Source organism: Arvicanthis niloticus, chromosome 11 (assembly GCF_011762505.2).
Source record: "Arvicanthis niloticus isolate mArvNil1 chromosome 11, mArvNil1.pat.X, whole genome shotgun sequence".
In the NCBI taxonomy this organism is placed as follows: Eukaryota; Metazoa; Chordata; class Mammalia; order Rodentia; family Muridae; genus Arvicanthis; species Arvicanthis niloticus.
This window is the reverse complement of record NC_047668.1, coordinates 77972371-78000321: the sequence shown is the minus strand read 5'-3', so window position 1 is coordinate 78000321 and position 27951 is coordinate 77972371. Positions and strand designations below refer to the sequence as shown.

Here is a 27951-nt window from a genome sequence, read left to right as displayed (position 1 = left end):
TTTGAGAAGTGCTTTGAATTGAAAGTGATGTATGGACATATATGTATAGGCAAACACATTGGGAAAAGACCAGGGCACATGTACAGGTAGATGTCAGGACACTTGTGAGAGTTGGTTTTCAAGAGTCAACAGAAGTTACAAGGATGTGACAGGTCCTTTCACCTGGTAAGTCATCTTGCTGGCCCCTCTCTTTTTTATGTTTCAGACAAGATCGTGCTTGACTGATCTCACACTATTCATTCTCCTGCTTCAGCCTTCTGAATCTTAGGATCACAGATATGTAGCATTACATCCAGCTTTGAAATTTTTTTCTGATTTGTAGAAATACTCTTAGTTTGTGGATTCATTGAGCAGAATTTAATATTAGATTCTTCAGTGATATGGTGCTAATAGCAATTTTTGTTCTTTTGTTTTTGAGATAGGGTTTTACTATGTAGCCCTGGCTTGGCACTCATAGATATCCATCTGCCTCTGTCTCCGAGTACTAGGATTAAAGGTGTGTATTACCATGGGTTGCTAATATAGTTACTTAAATTTTATACATAACCTTAGAGGTAAAGGATTTAGGAAACTGATAAAAACATGCCCTTGTGTTTTATGTTAAAAGAAGAAATACAAAGAAAAATGGGAAAAGGCTTTTTTTTAAATTAAGATTTTGCTGTACTGTGGCTTTGTCCAGCATCCTCGTCCTTAAAAGTTTAATTGCATGATATCCTGCCTCCCCATCAGAGTATGGATTCCACTTGACATGGGTAGGAGGAATTGAATTCATACACTCTGGAAGAGTAATATGAGCTCTTAACCACTGAGCCATCTTTCCAGTCTGCATACTCCCTTCTTTTGTTGTACTGATTGAACATTTATTAATAATCTTATCAGTAATTGCTATCTCTTCTTGTCTGTTGAATCCTGTCATGCTATTATGCTACTAGACACATCAGTATGTAATTCTCAGCCCTGCGGGAAATATTATATTTTTATATATAAGAAACAAATGAGAAATTATGTAAATATAGTGCTGGCTGAGTTTTGAATAACAAATCTGTCATAGTAAAAATCTATGTTCTTTGTATTATAATTTGAAGTTTTTTAAGAAAATGGGTTGTCAGAATGAAATGCTTATATATTGATCTGTTCCAAGCAGGAGCAGTAAAGAATGCCTGATAGAGAAACTGTTATTCAGATGCCTACACTGGCAGGAACACCACTACTTTTTTTGTTACTGTGAGTTAAACAATGGGTGCTGTTGCCTGGGACCCAGTCAGGTTCAGTCATCTGTCAGACTGTGTGAGTGAGTGGGTTTGCTTGACTCCAAATCTTACTGTGCACTTACCTAGCATGACATTCTACTATAATTATTTTTTTAGATGTTTCCTCACTAAACATTGTAGGGTTTGCTAGAGCATAACAAATGAATACATTACATCTTGTCTACATTGACTTATATCCTAATGTCTGTCTACCTACCCACACTTCTCCCTCTCTGACTCTATTTTTGAGACAGGGTGCCATGTGGTTCATGTGGCCGTGAACTAGCTATGCGGGGAAAGATGACCTTAAAGTTCTGCTCTTCAAGTGTTGTTATTACATACCTGGTATGTGTGTGTGTGTGTGTGTGTGTGTGTGTGTGTGTGTGTAGAAGTTAGGCCTGGCTCTGCCTTCTATCCCCATGTTCATAGAAATAAGACTCAGACTCAAAATGTAAATATCTTAGCCGTATAGTAAGGCTCTCCTCTGGGTTGGGAGAGGGGATGGATTAGAGGAGTCTGAGAAGAGCCTAGTTAGAATGCTGGTGCAGAAGAGTAGGTGAGTTACCCTGTCCTTCTGAACCCGCAGTGCTTTGTGCCTTTCTCATATTTACTAAAGGCATCTACTAAATATGTTGTTCTGTAACCGTGATCTGTGTGTCTCTTCAACTAAACTGAAGTACCTCACTTGTGATGCTGGTTGAGTTATTGTTTTTTGGGATTATTCTGTTTATGCCTCAAAAATAAATGTTATTGGCAGCTCTAGAATATCTTTAAAAAGATACATTTTATGTATTTTAAGTGTTGGTTGTACTTTGTTCTAAGAATAAAGGTCAGATAATTTTAAAGTGGGTTACATTTGAGGAACAGCAAGTGTGTTCCTTGCTAAGTTCCTTGTTAAGTCTTAACTCATCACACTGTGTGCCAGACATTGTCAAGAATTCAGCAGTTCAGTTCACAGAAATCAGCAGCTGCACTTCATGGATACACCAGCAGTCCAGTTCAGTAGTGTCAAGACAGCAGACATGAATCAGCAGCAGTAGTGCAACCCAGCAGAAACAGCCAGGCCTCCTCTGAATTGAAAGGAGTCAGCAAGAGCAACCAGGACCAACAGGGATGCCTGGAGAAGTTCCTTGCTGTGCCTCTCTCAACAAAGTGAAGATCAGGGAAGACTCGAGACCAGCAAAGCTCTGCAAAGCTAGCCATGCAAGCCCCATTGCTGTCTGTTGGATCTTACCTATACTCCCTCCAAACATCACGTGTCCTCCACGGGTCTTGCCTCAGCAAGTGAGTCTTAGTAAAATTCCACGTGAGTCTGTGTCAGCTGAAGCAGCAAGAAATCACCAGAACACCACCAGAATTTTTTTGGTGAGATTTTCTCTATAGAGTCACTACCAACAGAGTTCAGTAACCTGGGTAGTCAGCGCACCAGCTCTCCCTTATCTGCCACAGGGTAAGTTCTCCGGTACTGCTCCAGCTAGGCCACCTAATGCTGACATCTATAGGAGGCAGGGTCAGCTCTTCTGTTCTTCTGCCCTGCGGTTGGGCTCGCCAGCACCCCCTGCCTCCAGACCTAGCTCTAGTGAGCTGCCTAGTAAAGGCTCAGGGCCCACTTTTCCAAGTGCTGCAGCCTGCGAGGGTGAGGGCTGGGCCAGCTCTCCAGCTCTCACATCCTTGGGGGTGGCTCACTTGTGACTTTGCCTTCAGGGCAAGCTTCACTGTGTTGCTCTGGTGAAGAGGCCTCCCTCCTGAGGGCTATATAGCCACTGTCACTTCATTTTCATGCTCCTCTAATTTCTCTGATTCTTCTCTGCTTCTGCTATTTTTCTTTTATGGCTTGTATGAGTTGTTTTTTGTTGTTTTTTAAAATTCGTTTTGAAATGGCTCGTTTATTTTATGTGTATTGCCCAAAGAAGCCAGAAGAGGGCATTGGATTCCTGGGACTGCAGTTACAGATGGCTGTGGACCACTTACTGGTACTGGAAATTGAACCTCTCTGCAAGAGCAGCCAGTGCTCTTAACCACCAAGCTGTCTTTCCAGGCCCTCTTTGGTTGGCTGGCTGGCTGGTTTGTTTCTGAGACAGGGTTTCACTCTTGATCTAGCTGGCCCAGAATTTTTAGCCAGTCTTCTGCCATTGCCTTCTTAGTGCTGGGACTTATGGGCACTGTGTCAAGCCAGTGCCCTGAATGACTTTTTCAAGTATGTTTTATTATCTAAAAGGATCTAAGTTTCCTCATTTTTAATTGTAACTTTTTGTAGAATTATCAGTATTTTAGCCAGTTTTTTAAAATATGAAGCTTCTCTAAATTTCTAGGAGGTTCCTTTAATAGTTTTAATTTCATGGAGTTCTGTGTATGTATTACTAAAGATTATGTAGGTTGGCTTCTAAGATTTTTTTAGGTACAAAATTTGTTTTAGAAACAGTTTCACTATGTAACCTTGGCTGGCCTTAAATCCCTATGTAGACTAGGCTGGACTCAAACTCACAGAGATCTGTCTTTCTCTGCCTCTCACATGCTGGCAGTCCAGCTCCCAGCTTTTTTTATTTTTTAAATATAGCAATCTGACTTTGTAGCCCAGGCTAGCCTTAAACTCACAGATTTTCTGCCTCAGGCTTAGTGCTGGCATTATAGGCACGTGCCGCCGTGTATGGCTTGTCCCTGTCACTACTGTCTGGACTGCTCTTTGCTTGACCTCCTTCTGCTCAGCGTCATTTCATTTCCAATACTATATACTAAGTGAGGGCTCTGTTCTGACAGAGTCCAGCTGCTGGGTTGGCTGGCTGGGTTGGGCAACCTGAAGAAACCCAAGCTCCTGTTCCCATCCTGCCAGCCTAGGGGAGGCCTGTAGACACTCAAGCACCCCAGTGTTACTGGTGAATGTGTGATAGAGCAATGCAAGAGAAGTAAATCCTAGGGCTTCATACACTGTGGAGTGGTGGAACTGAAGACTCAGAGGTAAAGGGACAGGCAGATATGAGGAGGCCATGGTGAGGTCCTGGCCTGGGCTGCTGCCAATGGCCATGTCTAGGTTTGCAGCCCTGCTGTAGCTGGGGTCTGTGTCAATGTCTGTGGCCTGTGTTACCACCAAAGGCCAGGTGGATGGATGTTCACCATCTAGATGTCTTTGTTTTGTTAAGGGAAGGGAGGTGGGGAAGAGATTTCCCCCCCCCACACACACACACACTCACACCCACACACGGGTAGGGGGGACCAGGGGATGAGGGAGGATGTTAATCTGAGTGTCCTGTGCTGCCTCCTGAGGCCATGAGGAGCATGCTGCTGCCAGGTCCCATGTCTGGGTTTGTAGTCTTGTGGCAGCCAGGGTCTGTGTTGATGTCCTAGACCAGTGTTACCACATCAAAGGCCGTGCAGATGCCCCTGTCTAGACTGGGTCTAGACTGCTGCTTTGCTTACCCTGCCCTTCACTGGTTGCAGCACTCAGGAACATGGGCCCTGAACCTTGCTTTTGGCAGCACAATTGAGCTGGCCCTGGTGGCAAAGGTGTGGGTGAGTTGTCCCTTGTCAGCTGCAACTTTTGGAGAGTTTGCCCTGGTGGTGTAGGTGTGGCTGGTGGATTGACCAACTCAGCTACCACCCAGGCTCAGATCCAGGGCTTTTAGTTGTTCCGCTGCAAAATCTACCTCATTCCTGCTGATCCAAAGCTGCAGGATCACCATGACCCAGGGTAACAACGGGATATCCCAGAGTTGTCCCCATGAGGATCCAGTATTGATAGTATAGCAGAAGCCAGAGACCTTGAAACAGACCAATGACTCATATAGTGAACATTTGCAAGTAAAAAAATGTGTGACAAGAGGTATACTGTGTGGCACACTATGTCACACTACAGCTGCCACGCGAGGTTGCAGGTGCAGAGGGCCATGAAAGGATGGGGAGATGAGTGGGATTGGGGTGCCAGTCTAGAACAGCCCGGCTCTATAGGCCATACTGTAGATGTCCAGCGCTTACCTACTGTGGAGCCTCTTTAGCTCCTGTTGACAAGTTGTTACTCTAGAGCGTCCTAGGGAATGCTTGCTGTTGGCCTGTTTCTGTTCATAGCCCCATCAGTAACTTGGTTGTCCTCTCTTACCCATCTCTGTATTAGATGTGTCTAGAAAACAAGGCTGTGGTCATTATTTTAGACCTTTGTTTCTTAGCTTTTGCTCTATTCTAAGAGTTATGTGTTTGAGGATCTGCTCTGTAGTTGTCTTTTTGTTGTTCGTTTGTTGCGGGGGATTGAAACGAGGGCCTTGCACATGGTGGATAAATATTCTAACACTGAGCTACACTCCCAGCCTTAGTTGCTGTCTTTATCTGCTGAACAATCAAAAATTTGGTGCATTGTAGCTACTATATTGGATAGTCCTGCCTGGGATCATTTTAACTTTTGGGATGCTCACATCATTTTGTCCTAAAAACTTGACAAATCCTATTTTTTTCCTCCTAAAATTATTGCCATTTCATGTTTTTTACAGTTTTATATAACAAAAACCCCCAAATTTGTCTTTTTCTGTTTCTTAGTTGATCTAGCACTTAAGGATTCAGTAAAGATTCTTAGGAATCAAGAGGAGACCCTAGGTTTATTTTTTAGTTGAAGATATTTCCATGACTGCCCTAATCATTATTAGTGTTTACTACCCACCCCTCATGCTGTAGAGTAGGTGCATTCTAAACTTAAAGAGAAATAGTTGGATTTAAATAGTGCAATATTGCTGGGTTAGTGTTTGGGGAACTTGCTGGATTTTATTTATTTAGAGATTATTTTATTCAGATATAATCGCACGTACTCCTAGATATTTGAGATGCAGAGGCAGGAAGATTTACTTACCTCTGGGAGTTGGAGGCCAGCCAGAGCAGTGTGGGATCTGTAGTGGCACTTCAGTGAGTCACATACCACTTACTCTCCCTGTTGCCACATATAAAGTAGAACCCAATAACAGTAACTGTCTGGTGGGGTTGTTACAAAGTGCTTGGGGTAGGTTTTTTTTTTTTTTTTTTTTTTAAGATTTATTCATTTATTCATGTATTTATTTGTTTGTTTATTTATTTAATGTATGTAAGTACATGGTCACTGTCTTCAGACACACCAGAAAAGGGCATTGGATCTTACTACAGGTGGTTGTGAGCCACCATGTGGTTGTTGGGAATTGAACTCAGGACCTTTGGAAGGGCAGTCAATGCTCTTAACCACTGAGCCATCTCTCCAACCCCAGAGGTAGTTTTAGTAAAGATTTTTAAATGATATCTATTATCAATAAGCATCAACAAGTGTTCTTTTATTCTCTAATATATGCACATATATACGTTTATATATATATTATATATATATATATATATATATATATATATATTATTGGAAAGCCAATAATACATGAATTTGAGTGTGTGTTTAAAGACAACATCTTGCTCTGTTATGTAGATCTACCCTAAAATTCTGCTACTCTTAAGTGCTAGGATACACCACCCGAATTTCAGTTTTGATTATTAGATTATTCTAGTAAAATTGAATCATACCATTTCTCAGATACCAAAGTAGCATAATAACAGAACTTTGATACAACAAGCATGAGAGCAGAAAACAAAATACACACAGCTTTGCCCTTATGGAAACTTCAGCCTGTTGGAAAGATGTGTATTACACCATTTCAGGTGAAGGGGTTTATTATTATTGTTGTTGTTGTTAATTGTGGAAGAGTAGAAGGCCATTTCTTAGTCTTTATGTTAGACCATTCTTACAGTTTTTAAAGTGAAGTGTGAAGGATGAATAGCAGTTGCTAGAGTTAGGTATGCTGTGTATAAACAATTTTAAGGCACAGACATGCAAGGAAACTTAATTTAGGGACATATTATCAGAGTTCCTGTGTGTTGGAGTTACTATTTCAATATACTATATTTTTAATGGTCTAGATAAAAACAAAACAAAAAGCCAATTGGAATAAATTAGTTCCATGTTTTAGGTAATAGTGAATGTTTTCAAATTGTTTTGTTTTCAACTTAAAAATAGAAATATTCACTTTCTTTGTTGGGTGGGAGAGACTTTTCATTCAATTGAGCTTTTGTGGTTTTATTCTAAATTTTTATTATTTCTTAAAGTATGTGTATATGAAGGGGGCAGGGAAGGAAGAGGGTGGTACACAAGCCAGAAGGAAACCAGAAGGGGATATATATAGAATCGCCCAGAAGCTGGAGTTAGAGCAGTTGTAAGCTGCCCGGTGTGAGTGCTGGGAATCAGACTCAGTCCCTGGAGGAGCAGTATGACTGCTGAGCTCTCTACCCTGTGATAGGTACTAGTGTTAGATTTTTGAGACGCTCTCACTATGTAGCCCCAGCTGGTCTGAAACTCACAGAGAGCCTACCTTGCTTCTTGAACATTGGAGTTTAAAGGAATTAAAGATATGTGCCACCATACTGGCCCCTGGGGTATTGTTTTTTGAAATTATTATTTATGTGTAAGTAGAGATTTCTCGTAACAAACTGTTGTAGATTTCCCCTTTAATTAAATAGATCTTAGTATATTTTAAGGACATTTTTAAATTAACAGTTTTACTTTATACATGTGTGGGTGTTTTGTCTACACTATGTCTGTATTCCACATGTGTACCTGGTACCCACAGGAGTCAGGAGAGGGCACATGCCCTGCAATTGGATGGGTACAGATGCAGTGAAGTGGCTCCTCTGTAAGAGCAGCAAGCGCTCTTAGCTGCAGAGCCATCTAGCACCTATACCTTAAGAATATTTAGTACCATGTTGATGCTAACAGTTTGTATCTTATTTATGGCTTTGAAACTAGTTTTGGAAGTCATTAAATATTTAAAAATTCACTGGTAAAATTTGTCCTTGGCTTTAAAGAATGAGTCAACCCATAGACAAGTAAATACATATATTCTTGCAGTAGTCCTGACTGAATTTTAAACTTTGAGCCTTAGTGTGAAAAGTTGAGTTCTTCAACAAAACTCACCAGTTAGTTAAAGAGATGACCATGACATAAGCAACAGAGAAATGCATGTGGCACTGTGGTGTACACACACAATTTAGTAATTTGATGGATGTCATTGAGAAGAGTGACCACCTATGTGGACTTGAAGGTACTCATCAGAAGGAAAAGCATTGCCATATTCACACTCAACCATTGCACATTCCTGGATCCTAAAGTATCCAAGCTGCTGTCCCTGGTTTTAGCAGGGATCCTTCAACTAAGGTCCTGTCTAGTGTCTTGACACAAACCCAGAATGTTTTAAACATCAAAGTAGGTGCTCGTGGACATCAATAGGTGATTCAAAAGTCCAGGCAGACAGGCAGGCTGGAGTGCTTTCTCTGGCGCCCCACCCCCATCATTCAGTATTTATGTTTTTTATGCAGAAAATAACAGATTGGCTTGCTGCTTACTTGTTACAGGTGTTTCATGTTTTAGCTTATCAAATATTGCATCATTTTAACTTCCCCAAGAAACCAACAACTATCAAGTGTTTTTGGAGATATACTGAAACAATGTATAGGAGTACCATACTGTGCAAATTATGTACATAGATGTAGAATATAAACTCAAGGTTACAAAGTGTATCTGGGTGAGTTATAGAGAGAGAAAAGTGGATTTAGACAGAAGTTGCCATACTGCATTTTCCTTTGTGAATTTTAGTGGTTTCTGCTTTTCACGTTGTTGAAAGATGCTTTGTTCTCCTTCATCAGTTTTATTTCTCTTATTATTACCAGAATTATTTCAGAAGCAGTTTCTCCATGAGAACTCTGTCCCTGTCCCTTAACTAGAAAGTGCAGCTAGCTACACACATTTTTGTTCTTGCTCAGAGACAATGGATCAAATGCTGTGTCACCTAAATCTGACTTGGTGGCAGTTTTATCCCTAAGAGACTATAATACCTCAGTTGTCCTAGATACATGACATCATGTAACATTGTGACCAAATAAACATCTTTTTGCAGTACATATGGGATTTGAAATCTATTTTATTTATTCTATGTGTGTATGTGTACACCTGAGTGTATGTATTATACTGCATGCATTCAGGACTCAGGACATTTCAGGAGAAGATGAAAAGGACGTCGGATCCTCTGGAACTGGAGCTGTAGGTGGTTGTGAGGTACCATGTAGGTGCTGTGATTCAAATTCAGTCTTCTGCAAGAGCAGTAAGTGTTTGTAATCATCGAGCTATCTCTTCAGCCCCTACATTTGGGATTTTAAATCTGTCTTCTAGTCTCAGAATTGGGTATTATGGAATGGGCACTATTTATAATGGAGAACCTTAAAAAACATAACGTCCAAACCCTAGGAAAAGCTGTGATATCTTATGGTCCCTGTCTCAGTAATTGTATGAAGAGACACTAATAACAACAGCAACTCTTATGAGAGAAGTCATTTACTTGGGGACTTACTTTACAGTTTCCGAGGTTCTTTATCATCATGGCATCATGACAGGGAGCATGGCGATATTCGGCAGGGTGCTGGAGAAATAGATACGAGCTGCATCTTGTCAGGAGTGTTGTAGGGAGACGGGAGAGTGGGTGGCACTCAGACATCCTTCACCCTCTGCCCCCTGAATGCTGGGATTAAAGGTGGGTACCATCAAACCCAGCCAGAAGTATCTTGATAATAGATGAATTTTTTTGTTTAACTTGATAAAAATTCTGAAAGAGGACAATAGATTCTAAGGAGTTGAATATGAACGAATATAATTCTATACATGTAAAAATAGCTGTTTTTATTATACCATATATTGTATTCGTTACTTTATCTTCTTTTGTTACTGAGAATAGTATTAATAAGTAAAAACAACCCTTTTTTTTTTTTCTGGATTTCTTAGGTTTTCCTTTTAAAGATTTTTATTTTATGTGTATGTGTCCCTCCCGTGTGTATGTGTGTACGTGTACATACGTGAGTGTGTGCCTATAACTGGAGCTACAAGTGCTTATGAGCCACCATGGTGCTCCTTTTTTTAAGTTTTATGTATATAAGTACACCGTAGCTGTCTTCAGACACACCAGAAGAGAGCATCAGATCCCATTACAGATGGTTGTGAGCCACCATGTGGTTACTGGGAATTGAACTCAGGACCTCCAGAAGAGCAGTCAGTGCTCTTAACCGCTGAGCCATCTCTCCAGTCCCATGGTGCTCTTTTTAAAGATTTCTTTTATGTCTGAGAATGTTGGCGTTGAGCACAGCAGGCAATAAGGAATTTTTTTTTACATTAATAAAATATTAAACATTTTGAGATTTAAATTATTTTAAATTACTTAAATCCCAGAGATTTGAAGGATTTTATTAAGTGATACGTTTGCCAGGGTCCAGTTATAAATACAGTACATGAAACAAACAGAATGGGGAAGTGAATGTTGCATTATGCGGAAGATGGAGAAACAGTTATTACAGCACTCTGAAAAGTCCCATGGTCCTGGCTACCATGCCCATGCATGTCCTTGGTTATGGGGGAGAGGCATACTTAATCAAAGAATATTTTTGTAATTTCAAAACAAAAAAAATCTCTATTAATTGATGGACTAATTCATATTTTAGAAAAAGCTTTGTGATAGGATAGGTTATTCTAATCATCTAAGAGGTGGTTCCTGTGTAGACCTGGAGTTTTCTGGTGAGTCTATGAGTTGCCGTGTGTGGTGTGGGTGAGTTAGTTGTGTAACTACTACAAATAAAATAATCTAACACAACATTTTTCTCAAGAACCTTCAGCTTAAGTTTAAATTATAAAAATAAATACATTAAAGAAAAACTGGAAAGGCTAATAACAGAGTCCATTACTAATTTAGTAATATGAACAGCTTTTAAATATACTTCCCTCTAGCTTTTACAAGTTCTTTTGTTTATTTTAGTTATTGTTTTAGAAGGTCAATTTTAGTGGCTACCAAAAAGTAGATTGAATAGGTAATTGCAATTTTTCTATTGCAGGACATGGCAGTTAGTAGTTTTTTTTAACTTTAATGAGTCTTTGGATATTTGTAAGGGTGGAGGTGGAAGAGGGATGGTTGAAGAGGGGTTATAGATGTACATGATCTACTCTATATGTTTTTGGACAGAAATGTTGATTTTTTTAATTACTAATATCTCTACTTTCTATATACCATGTACTGTGCTGCATAATAAGTAGCATCAGATTCTGGGTTGTTTTTCATTTCCTTGATTGCTGGTGACATTGACTATTTTCTCACATATTTTTGCCATTGACACTCATATCTGCTGTGACAGACAGTGCTTGGATAGAGAGTGACTGTTAGTACTCTAAAATTAAAATGATCGTGTAAAACAATTCCTTGTTTCTCCTTGAAAATACTGTCAGTCTTGGTAAGGAAGGGCGACATTGCCAGCCTCCGGTGTCATGCTGAGCTTTCTGCTCAACAGTGAAGCACGTTTGCTGCCATTTATATTCCAGTCCAAATAACAGCCTCTTAAAATTCTTATCAGTGTAGGAATATGCTAGAATTGTAGCAGGTTTGAGGGACACACACATAATAATAGTGAATACCAGTCATCATGTTTATGAACCCAAAAAGAACCTAATAAAGGAATTTTTATAAACTTGTGTTTTAATCCCAGCACTTGGGAGGCAGAGGCAGGTGGATTTCTGAGTTCGAGGCCAGCCTGGTCTACAGAGTGAGTTCCAGGACAGCCAGGGCTACACAGAGAAACCCTGTCTCAAAAAAAAAAAAAAAAAAAAAAAAAAAAAAAAAAAAAAATATATATATATATATATATATATATATATATATATATATATATATATTTGTGTTTTAGAAGAAAACCATATTTGTTCCCATCTAAATTAGTTTCTGATAATATTTAGTCAAGAGACTTTGATTATTGAGTACCTGTTACACTGATGCACTTGTGTTATCTGTAGCAGAGACAGCCCAGCACTGCTAAGAGCAGCTGGACCAGTTCCTTTTCTGCTTGAGGACACCGGCTCAAGTAAAGAAAGCCTTATCACTGACTGCTGCAGCACAGGAAAGGTTTTTAGGGCGAGCTAGAGTGAAACGAAGTGAGGTTGTTATCAGACACGAGGAGTCACAGCTTGTACCCTCTAAGTTTGATAACATGTTCATTAAATATTAAGAAAGAGAGATACAGACTGGGGAGGAGGCAGTAAACAATCCCAAAACATGATAGGTTTCTCAAGAGAGTCACTTAGATGTCTTTACAATGGCTAGTCATATGATCCTGTGGTGCAAAGGTTGTAATTTACAAGGTTTTAAAGATTAATCAAAGCTTAGACTTGAAGTTTAAATATTAAGTAGAAATGTACAAGCTGATACGCTTACATTTCTTTCATAATTTTGTTTATAAGTTGATTTTATCTTGTGCATGGTTATAGCTTTCAGAGTGAGAAAGCAGTGCTAATATCTGGGAGGCTCCTTCCCCAGCACCGCATAAGCCAGGTGTCATCACAGCACAGCCTGTAATTCCAGCACTCAGAAGGTTGAAGCTACAAGACCTGGAGTTCAAGGTCATACTTGTCTACATAGGGTTTGAAACCTTGTCTCATTTGTATACATTCTGGCCTTGAGTAAACAGAGTTCACTTAGTATTTTAGCACTCTTGTTATGAGACTTTTTTTTTTAAGGAAAACTTAACATTATCTCTATGTAATTTTGGTTTTTATCAGATGTGTGGAAGTTCCTTTACTCTGAGTCAGCAGAAAAGACAAATACTCAAAAGTGATGCTTATATACTATTACCATGGTATATTGTGACTAGAGTTTTGGTTCTGAGTTGGCCTGCATGGGTGTGGATATTTAGCCTGAGTCCTTCTCATCTGTAGAATAAGGTTCATAATTGTCTCAACTTTAATTGATGGCTAACTGACACAGCTTGCAAGGTATCTGGCCCGCACAGTATTGATTGATGTTATCATTATTTGAGAAATCAATACTAGCTCCCAGAATCCAAATAGACAAATTTCATAGTTCCTGGCCTGTTGACTGTGGTCTAAGCAAAATGAAGTTCTATCGGTATTTCTTCCATTTGACTTAAGTAAGCATGAGTCAGTCAAATAGGTTATACGCTTTTTGTTGGCTTTAAAAATAAGACATCTTTACGCTGAAATGAATTAAATGCCACTAGTTTTTTCTTTTCTCTGATCATCTGTGCTCTGGGAGGAGATATTTGTTATAGCAGGTCAAACATCCTGTAATAATGGGATGTGTTGAGGCTGAGATGATTGGAAATGCAGAGTTAAGTATAAAATATTGGATTTTTTAAAAACCAGCAAATTTATTCTGTTTGTTTTTTGTTTTGTTTTTTTCAAAACAGGGTTTCTGGCTGTCCTGGAACTCACTCTGTAGACCAGGCTGTCCTGGAACTCAGACATATGCCTGCCTCTGCCTCCCAAGTGCCGGGATTAAAGGTGTGCGCCACCACTGCCCGACAGCAACTTTATTCTGAATTTAACTTAGCCAATAATAAATTTAGGGAATACAAAGTTGGCAAGACAATAAATATTAAATATGTTCTTACCACATAGAAAAATAACTGAAATGATTTATTTCATTTATGTGACCTTTTTTGGTATGTGTATGCATATACATTTGTGCATGTATGTGGGTGTTATGTTGCATCATGGTTTCATTACATAGTCCTGGTAACGACAAACAAGCTGGCCTTGAACCTGGAAATATTGTCCTGCATTGCTTTCTAAATGATGAAGTTATAGGAATGCACCATCATGTTCTGCTAATTAGTCTATTTTAATCATTCCACAATGAATACATGTGCAACTTCAGATAATTATTCTGTCAATTAAAATTATGAGAAGAAATGTTTTTTCTTTGATATGAAATATAAAAACAAAACTAGTTTACTTTTTAAAAATTTCATTTTATGTGTACAAATGTTGTGTTTACATGTAATGGAGGCACCATGTGCCTTGTACCCCTGGAAGTTAGAAGAGAGCATTGGATCCTTTAGAATTGGAATTATGGATGGTTGAACTGCCATGTGAACGTTGAGAAGTTAACCTAGGTCCTCCATAAAAGCAACAAGTGCTCTTACACAGAGCCATCGCTACAGTCCTAGAAATTTTTTTTTTAATGATAAATATTTAAGACTTGAAGATTTATTTGGGATTATTGTTTAAACACTTTCAAATTTGAATATTTTAAAGATTGAACAATATGACTATTACAGTAAAATGTAGATATTTAGGATGAATTATAAAGTCATGATACAATCTGATTATTCCACTTATTTATGTGTGGAAACACATCACCGTACACTTGTAGAGATCAGAAGACAACTTACAGGCATTTACTCTCTTTTTCCACCTGATGGGTTCTGGTAGTTGAACTCAAGCTGTTATGCTGTATGCAGTAAGCTATCTCACTAGCCCCACTATGTTTAATAATAGCTACTGTTGGTTATCGTAGACTAGACACTTTGCTATTTATGCTATATATCAGTCATATGGACGATGCTATAAAGTTACATTTTATTTATTATTTATTCTTTCAAATAATATAAAGCAACTAGTACTTTATATACATTATAACTATCAAAACTATATTGTATTTAAATATTATATGGGGAGCTGGGCACGGTGGTATACACCTTTATTCCCAGCACTCAGGAGGCAGAAGCAGGAGGCTCTCTGAGTTTGAGGACTGTTTGGACTACAAAGAGAGACCCTGCCTCAAAAAAATAAAACAAAACCCAAATATGTATATGTGTTTTATCTATTTATTTATTGTATGACATAATCAGTTGCAGATTTTCTTTATTTAATATGTATATGTAAACATTTATTTGCTTTTTTAGAGTTTTAGATTTACATTAATTGGTAATTTGTTTTTTATTGCAGAAATATACGAGTAAATGGGTCCAGTAATTGGAATGACTCCGGATAAGAGAGCTGAGACTCCGGGAGCTGAGAAGGTTGCAGGACTGAGTCAGATTTACAAAATGGGAAGTTTGCCCGAAGCTGGGGATGCAGCTAGGCCAAAGGCCACTCTAGTGGGCAGTGACTCAGCCGATGACGAACTAACAAACTTGAACTGGCTTCATGAGAGTAGTAATCTTCTAACAAACCTCAGGCTTGGAAGTGAAGGCCTTCCAGTGGTTAGTCCGTTGTATGACATAGAGGGAGATGACATGCCATCCTTTGGGCCATCGTGCTACCAGAACCCAGAAAAAAAATCAGCAACTTCAAAGCCCCCATACTCCTTTAGTCTTCTCATTTATATGGCTATTGAACACTCACCAAATAAATGTTTGCCTGTCAAAGAAATTTACAGTTGGATTCTGGATCGCTTCCCATACTTTGCCACTGCACCTACAGGCTGGAAGAATTCTGTTCGGCATAATCTATCCTTGAATAAATGTTTTCAGAAAGTGGAAAGAAGTCATGGCAAGGTGAGTGTTCATAAACATCATTCTGTGTGGTGAGGAATTAATATAGTCCTGTAAAATTTAAGACCAAGAGAAATGAAGCCATGCCAGTTTAGCTTGAAGTTAATTATAGTCTTCATTTGCTTTAATTTATGATGTTTTAAAATTTCTTAGTGTTGAAAGAAACTTAATAAAATTACATTCAGTCTGCCTTTGGGACCTAGATTATTCTTTGACATTCCTGCTTCACCTTGTTACTCACCCCTGCTCTTACCTGAAATTGAACTTTGGGCCTTGAACATGCTATGTTGGGAAAGCACTAGTCTACCACTGTGCTAGCCCCAGGCCACCTAAGTTGCTTGCCCCTTCCTTCCCTCCCACCCTCCCTCCCCCCTTCCTTCCTTCCTCCCTTCCTCCCTTCCTTCCTTCCTTCCTTCCTCCCTTCCCCCTTCCTCCCTTCCTCTCTCCCTCCCTTCCTTCCTCCCTTCCTTCCAAAGGTGTGTGCCTCTTTTTTAAAAGATTTGTTTGTGTGCTTGCTCAATCGCTTGCTCCCCTCCCTCCTTCCTTCCCTCCCTCCTTCCTTCCCTCCCTCCTTCCTTCCCTCCCTCCCTACATTGTCTATCTGTGAAGCCCTGGAACTCTCTGTAGACCAGCCAAACTGGCCTCAAACTCAGAGATCCATCTGCCTCTGCCTCCCAAGGGATTAAAGGTGTATGCCACCACTGCCCAACAGATTTTATTTATTTTTAACTATGTGTTTCTGGGTTTGTGCTTGATTACAGTGTCTTCAGAAGTCACAACAAGATGTTGGATTCCCCGGAGCTAAGTTAAAAGCATTTGTGAACTGCCTAATATGGGTGCTAGGAACTGAACTTGGGTTCTCTGGAAGAGGCAGTGCATTCTTTTAACCACTGCCTCATTGACTCATTACCCACAATTTCTCCAACTATGTCAGTATGTATATATCCTATTTATTCAGTATAACATAATGAAAGTATAGCTCATTTATATTAGAGGCTTTCTGTACATAAAGGAGATATACAAAGGCAGTATTTTATTCTGCAAGAGTGAGACATGTAGGCAGGCAGAGTGGAAAGGCACAATGAATGTGAAGGCTGAATGTCCTGAGTTACTAGGACTTTAGTGTTGAGGTCAGAACAAGGGTGTGATAAGGTTTTCCTATTTTTCACTTGTGAATGATTGTGCATTGTCATCCTAACGTCTGGATTCTCTGTAAAAAGATACTTGCACATACTACCACACATGGATATAGTTTTAATAAAGATGTAGGGTTTGAAGAGTTGGTATTTGCCTTATGTCTAAATCTGTTGACTTGTTTTGACATTGTATTTTAAGAATAGCTTTAGAAATTACTTGATTTGCATAATACATGACACCGTGTTTATACTTTCCTGGATGCTTTTTCTTTAACTTTTTTGTTTTATTTTTGTTTTTTAAGACAGGGTTTTTCTGTATAGCCTTGGCTGTCCTGAAGCTTTCTGTAGACCAGACTGATCTTTAATTTAGATGTTTGCAAACCTCTTCCTCCCAGGTGCTGGGATTAAAGGTGTGTGCCACCACCACCCAGCTCTTTTTATTAATAACTTTAAAAAATTTATTTATTTATTTGTTTTGTTTTGTTTTTTCAAGACAGGGTTTCTCTGTATAGCCCTGGCTGTCCTGGAACTCACTCTGTAGACCAGGCTGGCCTTGAACTCAGAAATCCACCTGTCTCTGCCTCCCAAGTGCTAGGATTAAAGGCATGTGCCACCACTGCCCGACAGTATATTTTTTAGAAACTTATTTTCACTTTTGTCTTTTTATTTTTGTGTTTTCTTGGCTAATCTTATTCATTCCTGTGGCTTTACATAGTGTCTGGATGCTGACTCTCAAGTCCTCCAAAAGCCAACTTCTCTTTTATAAACATTATAAAAAAAACTTCTCTTTTATTTTAACATTAAAGTTTTGTTTATTTTCTCTTCTCATGATAGGGCTTCTCTGTTTAGCTTAGGTAGGAACTCATGATCATTACATTAGACTTCAGCCAATGCTTTGGAGATAGAGAGGCTGTAAACAGATATTCAAGGCAGCTTCTAGAGGGCAAGAACTCTGAGGGAAGCTGCCTAGGAAAGACAGAAAGAAGGACCAAAGGGACCCCAAAGGCAGGGATAAGTGCAGCTCAGAAAAATGCCTAAATGTCTTGATAGGATACAAGAACCAGCCATGCTATATATTCTAAGAAGACATTCTCAGCCAGATGCCCTGGGAGACACATGATTATCATGGAACTCCTAGGAGCTCTGAATGCTGATCCAGAGAGTCAGACAGCTAAAGCTCTGTTTAGAAGATGTGTTATTGTAAGTAATAAATTCCAACAGCGGGTTTGTTGCCAACCCCAAGATTTATGTTTCTGATGAAGTGCGCGCGCGCGCACGCGCGCGCACACACACACACACAGCCTTTATATTTTGATATGTCTTAAACAGCACTGCCTAGCATCCATTCCATTATTCCCAAGTTATTATTTACCAATGCTATGTTCTTTTTTGGCTTCTCTCAACTCAGAGGTCTGCTCAATTGGGCGGATGTCTCCCAGCTCCTTTACATGGCAACCATATATATCTCTCTGTCCTGCACTCTTCTCAGGCATGGCATCTCTCCCTCCACACTTTCCTAGTATTGGGGAATCTCTCCTTCATCCCCCTCTCTTCTCCTGGCCCAAGCCTGGGAATCCTCAAATTCCACCTCTGTCCCCCTCCCCAGCTATTGACTGTTGGCATCTTTATTACCAATCAGAATCCATTGGGACAGGCTTCCAGAAGTTAAGTGCAGACATTCTCATTTTAATACATTTTGGGGGGAACATAATTAGCATTCATAATACAAACAGCTGTAGGGGGTGGTTCTGATGCTAAGGTCCTATTCCCCAATTGCTTCTTGATAGATCAATAAAGATGACAGGGGCCAATTGCTGGGTGAAAAAAAAGAGACAGGACTTCTGGATTCTCATAGACAGGCTAAGTGACACAGGACGAGGAAGGGAAATTTCACCATGCTTTGAAGGGAGAAAAAGTGACCAGCCATGTGAGATCTTGGGAGCAGCAATAGCAACTAGCTGAGGGCAGTTTTGGGTTGTTGAACAAGGAAAAGGTAACCAGGACACTAAGCTAAGGGCAGTTTAAGATGTGCTGAGCTGAAGAATATTGGGAAGTGCATGCTAGCCCAGGAGATTAGAAGCACCCAGCAATTGAGCCAAGGTGGCAGGTTGAAATTGAGCTCTGCATGTATGTGTTTCCATCCATGGATCCAATCTTCTCTGGGCAAGGGCTGGTAGCGCATTTCCCCTCCTGAGCCTAAAGCAAGGTTGTAGGAACTACATTCTACAAGCATCTACAGTGAAGGCTAGTAGATGGGGCTTTAGTGGCTCCACCAGGAAGGATCCCTGAGAGGACAGGGAGGAAGGCTGAGAAGGGGAAGAGATGGTTAGTTCCCCCTGTAGGAAACACTAAGAAGGCCATGTTACAGGACAGGAAAGAAAGCTTTATTTTCAGAGGTCATGAATAGGAAGTCCACACAGTCTGCCATTGGAAAGTAGGAGACAGAAGAAAGGATTCCATGGGTATACACTGTGTAGCCCCCATCCTGGCATCTCCCACCCTTCAGGAGAGGTTTGAGATAGCATAGGACTAGGCATAGTTGGTGTGGTGGTTTGAATGAAGTCTCCTGTAAGTCTCCAACAATTGCATATTTGGTCCTCAGTGGTTGTTTGAGGTTGTTTGAAGATGATTAGGGGGTACGCCCTTGCTGGAGAAGGTATGCTATAGGGATGGGCTTTCGGGTTTCAAAAGGACTCCTACAATTTCAAGTGATCTCTCTCTTTGCTTCCTTTTTTTTGGGATCAAGATGTGTGTGAACTCTCTGCTGCTGTTCCTGTCACCTTTTGCCTGGGTACTTCCACTCTTCGATCATGGACTCTAACTGTAAGCCCTGAATAAACTCTTCTATAAGTTGTGGAAAGAAAAAGATACCATTACCAAGACAACTTGTAGAAGAATTTATTGGGGGCTTACAGTTCCAGAGGGTGAGTCCATAACCATCAAGGTGAGGCGTGTGACAACCAACAGGCAAGTGTGGTGTTGAGAACTTCTGTCTTGAGACACAAGCATGAGGCTTGAGAACAAGGAGAAACAGTGCTGAGAATGATGTGGGCTTTTGAAACCTTAAAACCCACCCCCAGTGACACACTTCCTCTAACAAGGCTACACACCTCTTAATCCTTCCCAAACAGTTCCACCACTGAGGACCATGTATTCAAAGATAGGTGCCTGTGGATGCTATTCTCACTCAAACCACCACAGTGGCCTTGAACTCATTAAAGGTTTCCTTTTATTTATTTATTTTAATTTGAGAGTGTTTCAGTATGTAGCCCTGGCCAACCTAGAACTCAGTATATAGACCAGGCTGGCCTGGAACTCACAGGAATCTGCCTGCTTTTGCCGCCACACACACACACCCCCTCTCCCCCCCAACGTATATGGTTAAAGACATGCACCACCATGCCCAACTTTTTTTTTTTTTTTTTATGTGTATGTACTATGTACATGCAGAAATCTACAAAAGGCTAGAAGCCATCAAATCACCTAGAACTGGAGGTAAGGTGGTTGGTTGTAAGCCATCATGCAGATGCTGGGAAGTGAACCCAGGTCCTTTGTAAGAGCAGCTTGTGCTCTTAGCCCTTGAGCCATCTCTCTAGTCCCAGGCTTGAAGTTTTGATCTTGATCTGCCTGCCTCTGTTGCCTTAAATGCTAGGATTTCAGGCCTGTGCTGCCACTCCTAATCTGAGCAATTAAAATGTTCAAAGAAGGGAATGGGAGGAAGTCTGGTCATGAAAAGTAGGATTCAGAAACTGTAACACTGGAGCAAAAATTGGCAAGCTATCACAAGTAAGGTTATAAAGAAGCTTTAGGTACAGCTACCAAACTCCCAACTTGGTGAACCAGTGTTTTTTATTTGAATTGCTTAATAGGAATGTGTAAGGAGTTACTCACAGGACAACTCAAAGACAGCTCCATCAGCAAAACATACCCCAGCATGGGACAGCTCACAAAAGCTGGAAATCTGTAGTACACTGCACAATGTGCAGGCAGCTCAAGAGATTGGAGCAAGTCTTTTCCAGGTGATTCAATTGGTCTACACTAATTCAGGGCAGCTCAGCAGGTCTCTGCTTCTTTCAGAAGCTTTGCAGCTTGTCTAGCCTGAGGAGGGTAACTCTCAGAAGTCTTTATTGGTGGCTATGTGACATACCATGTGTGCTGCAGCCGCAGAAGCCTTAGAGTCAAGATGAAGGAATAATAAATTGATTATCCTGGAACACTTCCCAGGCTAGTGAGTGGGTGACCAAGTATATTAGGAACTGCAGTATCCAGTTTAACCCAGGGCCTGACTTCATCCTGGGGCTCTCCACCAGGAACACCCCACTTGGCTGCTACCGGAAGCTGACTGAGTAAGAATGGGAACCTGTTCTTTAAATATGTGAAAGCCCTCAACATGGATGAGTATGTGGGTCTTCCTCAAAGAGCACCAGAGAGCTACCACTCCTTCATGTGGAATAATTTCTTCCAGCACATTGACACCCACCCTGGAAACACTGATACTTTGGATGGGAATGAGGCTGACCTGTAGGCTAAGTGTGATGTCTTTGAGAAGAAGATCCAGGCAGACTTGAGGAAGGGTTGGAAGGTTTGTTGGAGGCATTGGCCCCGACGGACACGTTGCCTTCAATGAGCCAGGCCCCAGTCTGTTGTCCAGGACCCATATGAAGACTCTGGCCATGGACACCATCCTGGCCAACGCTACATTCTTCGATGGTGATCTTGCCAAGGTGCCCACCATGGCCCTGACGGTGGGTGTGGGCACTGTCATGGATGCTAAAGAAGCAATGGTCCTCATCATAGGTGCTCACAGGGCTTTTGCTCTGTACAAAGCCATTGAAGGGAGGTAAACCACATGTGGATGGGGTCTGCCTTTCAGCAGCATCCCTGTACCATGTGTGTCTGACGAGGATGTCACCTTGGAACTAAAAGTGAGGACAGTCGAGTATTTCAAAGATTTAATACTTGCTCATAACAAGTTGGTGGACTCCCCACCCCATACAGTATCAAGGAGAAGGAAATTCAGAAAAGTTGCTCAGTACCTCAGAGGGACAGGCAGGTCTTTATGGAAAGTATCTATAGGAGAGACTTTTCAGTCCACTATGGCTGCTGCAGATCCTTGGCTTGGCACATACAGGCTAGGGAGTTTTCCTATGGAGAACATTGTTGACAACTTTTCGCCTTCTCTCTTCAGAACTGGGGGCTGAATCTGGAGCCTTGCACATGTCAAGGGGGTGCTTTGCTAGCTAAGCTATGTCCCCATCTTTCTGCCCCTTTTTGTAATTGTTTTTGTAACAATCAGAGATCTCCATCACTGACTATCATTATACCCAGGTGAGGCCCCTTGCTGCCCTTCTGCCCCTGTGTACGTTGCCAGCACACTCCCACGGAGAACTCCTGTCTGTAGATGTCCTTTTTCTCGAGTGGACAGGGATTAGGGCTTGCGTGCTTTGGACATAACTGTTTTGGATTCTTGAGACCCTCTCTTATGCTAGCCTTTTCATTGAGAATTTTTGTTTTAAAGAATACACTTCCAGAACCTGAATTATGTACAAGGAAGCAGCCCTTACTGCCAGAACCAAGTACCTGGGGGAGAAGCCTGTCCCCTGTTCCCATTGTGTGGATTGTCTTTCCTGTTGTCAATAACCATCCTTTCTGTAAACAGACTTTCTGGGTAGGATTGGGCATGTGGGGCTAAGATGATGAATAAACTCAAAGCTTCCAAAGGCCAGCCATGTCTTGTTCTCTTTCAAGATTCCAAGAAGAGAAAGATGAAAGGCACTCCTTACACACTCCCTAGTGAGGAGCTCTACTTGGTGGTGGGGGGGGGGTGCGGGGGGATAGCTGGCATCTGCGCATATGTGCTGTGCTCTCCTGCCTCCTCAGAGCTGAGTGCCAAGATTATACATGCTAGTACTGTCTCCTGGCTCAACCCACCCTGGCATTCCCACCTCTCAGGTTTACAAAGTATCCTCTGTTCTCAGAACATCAGAACTAAACCTTTCACCACCTGTCCTTCAAGCTCCTTTCCCAGGCTCCTCTGCTTGGCCTGTCTATATTCTCCACCTCTGTGGAGTGGTCGCTGCCTTCTTTTCTATCCTTGTGCCTCTGAAGCTAGAGCTGCCTATTTCCAGGAGAGGTCTTTCAGACCCTGGCCCAGGCCCTCCAGACGTACTCTTTCATACCAGCATTTGTTTGTGGTTTTTATATGTGATTGTGCTGTCGTTCTGTGTTAAGCTAACGGATCGATGGACTTGTTTACAATATGATGTTTTCTATTAAATTTAATATTTTCAAGTAAAAAAAGAAGTCTTTATTGTTTACTGTGGGAAGGATGGGCATAGGGAAATCTGTTTGTTTCATGGACTTCCTGGAGCTATTTTGAGTTGTTTATGCTCTGTCTTGAAGAGTTTCCTTGCTGGATAGAATGTTTCAACCCCAGAGGAAAAGGCTTGATGTTGATGAAAATAGAACACTGTTTAATTGTTTGGGTTTAGGAGTATTATTACATTCAGGGACAGAGGAGAAAATGCATATGGGAAAAAGAAAAAAAAAAATATATATATATATATTTTAAGGCAGGCCTTAATGTAACCTAGACTGGCCTCCAGTGAAACTTGATAGGTGGCTAAGGGTGACCTTGAACTCCTGAGGTTCCTGCCACCACCTCAAGTGCAGAGTTTTCCACCACTACACCTCAGTGGTTTGTTTTGTTGAAACCTTTTTGAGTGTCTCAGAATGTATTTTTCTTTGCATCTGTGGAAGATGGGGCAGTTATTCTTCCATTAAATTGAAATTTAATTTCCTGCCCTTGACAGCCCTTTTCTGAATCGGTGTTATCTAGAGATGTAATTCTTCCCACAGAAGACAAGGTCTGGTTTTTTGGCCTCTTTGTATTATCCATACCATTTCACAAAAGTCACATCAAGTCTACCCCTGACCCCCAGGTCTAGAGATCAAACTTAGTCACTGCGTATGCTTGACAAGTGTCTACCACTGAGTTACATCCCAGCCAACATCCAAAGCTTATGTTTTTCTGAATTTTTATTAAGTGTAAGTGAACATTATGACTGGGATTTTAGACCATAAACACGAAATTAAATTTTGCCTAGTTAGTGCAGACAACTCTTAAAATGTAGAAGGCAAGAACATAATAATATTTCAGAAATAGTAATATTGTATCTTCCCTGAACTTAGGATTTAAAACTTTTATTAAGATGAATCTTTGCAATTCACACCTTTGATGTCCTTTATGCAAAACCTTCGAAGCCATTTTTAGAGGTTTAAATAAAGTTCATGATAGTAAAGGAGAGAATGAATGTTGTCTGTTTTCCAATAAGTGTCTAGGCACTTTGTTTCTTATAGACAAATTTTCTGTTAGGACAGTGATCATATTTGAGTTTTATTATTTAAGCAAATTTTAAGAGAGAATTAGTTTAAAAGTCTTTTTTTAAAAAAACTCTAAAATATATATGAGCAAATATAGTCTTATTTCTTGTTACTAATGGCTCATGAACTGGCCCAGTGAAGGAAGTGTTGTCATGGCAACAGAAACCTGGCTGTTATTTGAAACTCTACTCAGGATACTTAAATGTCCTGAAACTGCAAGTTCTTAGCTTTTACAATGTACTGCTTCAAGAAAATAGCATTTCTACTGTGATCAAAAACAATTTTCAGTCTTCTCACTATAGAATTTGAAAACAAAACTTGAACCAAACACTTTGTAGGAAGTATTCCTGGAATGCCAAAGTAGAATATGGGTAGTTACTGATAGAATTGTATTGGTCGGTGTATGAAAAATTACTTACGTATATGAAACCTAATTGGAGCAAAAGATACAAGTGTTGACATTTGGTTTTACGTCCCAGTTGTCAAAATATGTCTATCATTTTATCTAAATGACTTATTTTATCTGTGTTAGCTTTAACACTGAATCTAAATCTTCATTTGAAAATCTTAAGGTTTCTTGGAGAAACTTGTCTGCTGCTTAGTTTTTTTTGTTATTTTTGTTTGTTAGGTTTTTGAGACAGGACACACACATACTAACAGCCATAGACAGACAGACAGACACACACACACAAATTATTTAGTGCTGGCTGAGACAGATCTCCCCATGTAGAACAGGCTGGCCTTAAACTTAAAACAATACTGCTGCCTCTGCCTCCAAAGTACTTGGGTTACACCGCACTTGGCCCTAATGCTTACTTGCTCTTGTTTCTGTGGTACCTTGCCACTGAATGCCAGAAATATCCAGCCCATTTCTCCCTATGTGACTGTGTTAAAAGACACATTCAGTTTTCTTTTTTTCTGCATGTCTCTGTTGCCAGGGTTTTTAAAACTGTTCTGTACTCAGTGGCTGGACTTTTCCACAGATAAGCAGCTTTCTGTCACAAATTAATTTTATACCTTACCATTTATCACCTAACCTTTTTTTAAAATTTAGTTCCATTCTTACTGAATTCCCCTTCAATAAACACCCTATGCTAATTTCAGAATAACAAGTTAATGTTCATTTATTTTTAGCCATGTCACTTATTACTTTATTTGGATATTATTACAATTCACTGAAATGACCTGGGATCTTTATTTTATGGATAAAATGTGAGAGGTTTGACTTTCAGAATCAAATAATGATGAGTATCTTGGATTTTTAAGACTTTTTTAAAATTCCATATTGTGTGTGTGAGTATATATACCTGTGTGTGAGTGCCATTGGAGGTCAGAGGGTATTATTAGTCCCTGTGTTAGTATGTAGTTGTAAGCCTTCTGATAATGGGTTTTGGGAACTAAACTTAGGTTTCTGCAAGTCCAGTACAATATACTATTAATTGCTGAAACCATCTCTCTAGCCCCAGATCTTAGTTTTTAAACTTGTGGAGTAATATTTTTCATTATGACATTTTATAAAAATGAAACAGTATTCAAAGATAAAGATTTCACTAGTTACCTGATACTGCCTTGACGGAGAATGTAGAAAATGGAAGCAGTGTGGAGATAACTGCATCAGACCTTACATCATGGCTTTATGCAAGGAAGGAGTATGGAGAAAGGAAATAAGTAAATTAAATTGTCTCCCAGAGAATTACTAATGTAGTTAGTTATGAAGTATAATTTAAATTACTTTTCCCCTTTTGCTGGCCCCCTCCTATATAATTTAAATTCTATGCTGTTTGCAATATAAAAACATAGGGTCAGGGTGGTGGCTTAGAAGGTAGAAGCACTCACTGCTAAGAGCAAGGGACCTGACTTTAAGTTCTTAGATCCACACAGTAAAAAGAGAGAACTAATACACGTATGTTTTTCTCTGATCCCTGATTCTTGACTTGTCTCTCTCCCCATAGATAAATAAATAAATGTTAAGCCTGGGTATAAATAAGTTTCAACCTCTCTCATCTTGGGTTAGAACAAGTTTTATTAATTCATGGTGACTGCAACCAATCATGTATAGCAGGCTCACTTCCACTTTCTAGGTGGATTATGGAAGCTGGTGTGAGCATGACCACAGATGCCTGCTAGGCAGGCACTTTCCCACTGGGCAGCATCCCCAGCCTTCACTTCAGCTCTGGTTTGCACTCAGCAAGTGGGAGGGAGGTTCCCCCATACACTTCTCAGAGCAGTTGGATGATAGATAGTTCCAAGCTACTAATTCCTGAACAACTTTTTTCTAGGTTAATGGAAAAGGATCCTTATGGTGTGTTGATCCAGAATATAAGCCCAATCTTATGCAGGCCTTGAAAAAGCAACCGTTTTCCTCTCCACAAAGGTAAGGGCCCTCTATGTGATTTAGATTTATTATGTGAGCTAAAGAAAACAAACAAAGTTGTAGGGTTTTGTTTTATTTGTGTGCTTATCTAATTGTATAGAGAAGTATTTACTGATAACATTAACCTAAGATACTTTACTCTCTGTTAATTTTTTCTAGAAAATAAAATGCTGGGTAGTTGAATATAAATTCTCAGAAAATAAGTCAGTGCAATATAAGTAAGCTAAATAAATTGTATGACTTAAGTTGCAAAAACATTAACTTATTTTAATTGCATGCTAACGATGACACAATAATTTAAATGCATATTTGAATAAGATGATTTATACATTTGTAACTATAATATTTTGTAAGGGTCCATGATTCTCTGAGAATGATACCCAGACTCAAATAGTGTACACAAGCAGAGTGTTTTATTCTATAGAAGTCCAGCATGCTGGGGTCTTCCATATACCAAGATAAACACACTCAAGTGAGATCACGGCTCAATTTAAAGCACACTAGGGGAATTCCAGGGAGGAGTAGATGACATTTGTCTTAATTGGTTGGCTCCATATCTAGGGACATTCCAGAACCATTGCTGGGGGTTGGGGGCACTGGAAACTGTTGCTGGGGAAGCCTGGAACCTGTTGCTGACCCATTGCCCTTGCCTCAGGCCAGGTGGTCCACCTTCTGATGGTGGGGCAGTTTCTGGTTAGCTGCCTAAGGCCTGGGGTTTTTCCAGTAACTGACTTACCTGGACTTGCCCAATTCTTAGAAATAGTGATCTAGGCCTAGTCTCCTGACCTGCAAGTTTGAAGCCTGTCCCGAAGTCAGCCTGTCTCAGTCCTCTCACTATTGCCTAAATCTTTCCCCCTTCATTTCAGTAATGGGCCATCTTGAATCCTTGAAATGTTTCTATGGGCTGGTATTGTTGTCTGAGAACTGTTGTCATCAGTTGAACAGGGGAGATTGATTCCTTAACAAACCTAATTAAAGCATTGGTTATACAGGGATCGTAAGTCAAGGCCAACATCAGTAGGACTGTTGGACCCTAAGGTCCAAATTGGGGGATACGCTCCCACAGAAACACGAACTGGGGTTCGATGCAAAAGCAAGAGGTTTAGTGATACTGGTGCACTGGGGTTCCCCCACATGCAGACTAGAGGAACCCCGAGCTAAAGCTAAGAGCAGTTTTTATACAGTTTAAGGGATGGACTAGAGAAACAGTGACTAAACACAATATGATTGGCAGAACAATGTGACTTTTAATCTGATTGGTCTTTGGGGAATGAGGTGGCTAGGACCTCACTTGTCTGTAAGTGGCAAGGGTTGGTCATCCTGCGGAATGTGTCTACCTGCTCTGGGCCTTCCCTACCTGCAGGTGGGTTCCCTTCCATGTGGTCTGAGGAATGTTAATCCAGCAAGTGTCCTCTGACTAAGGAATGTTGATTAGCCTTTCCCAAGT

The 27951-nt window shown here is 40.3% G+C and overlaps 1 protein-coding gene and 1 pseudogene across 6 annotated transcripts in view; both read left to right on the top strand.

Moving 5' to 3' along the window:
- Positions 1-27951, top strand: part of Foxn2 (forkhead box N2) — a 50553-nt gene that overhangs the window by 6612 nt on the left and 15990 nt on the right. For 5 of the 6 annotated variants that reach the window (XM_076942467.1, XM_076942464.1, XM_034514351.2 and 2 more), the window contains exons 2-3: positions 15064-15614; positions 26410-26504. In XM_076942467.1, the coding sequence (XP_076798582.1) occupies positions 15078-15614; positions 26410-26504 (632 nt within the window). In that variant the 5' untranslated portion in view covers positions 15064-15077. Of the gene's footprint in view, positions 1-12102; positions 13615-15063; positions 15615-26409; positions 26505-27951 lie in introns of those variants that run through there. The other variant, XM_076942468.1, reaches the window with a different exon arrangement.
- LOC117717316 (glucosamine-6-phosphate deaminase 1 pseudogene) lies at positions 20950-23249 on the top strand (annotated as a pseudogene).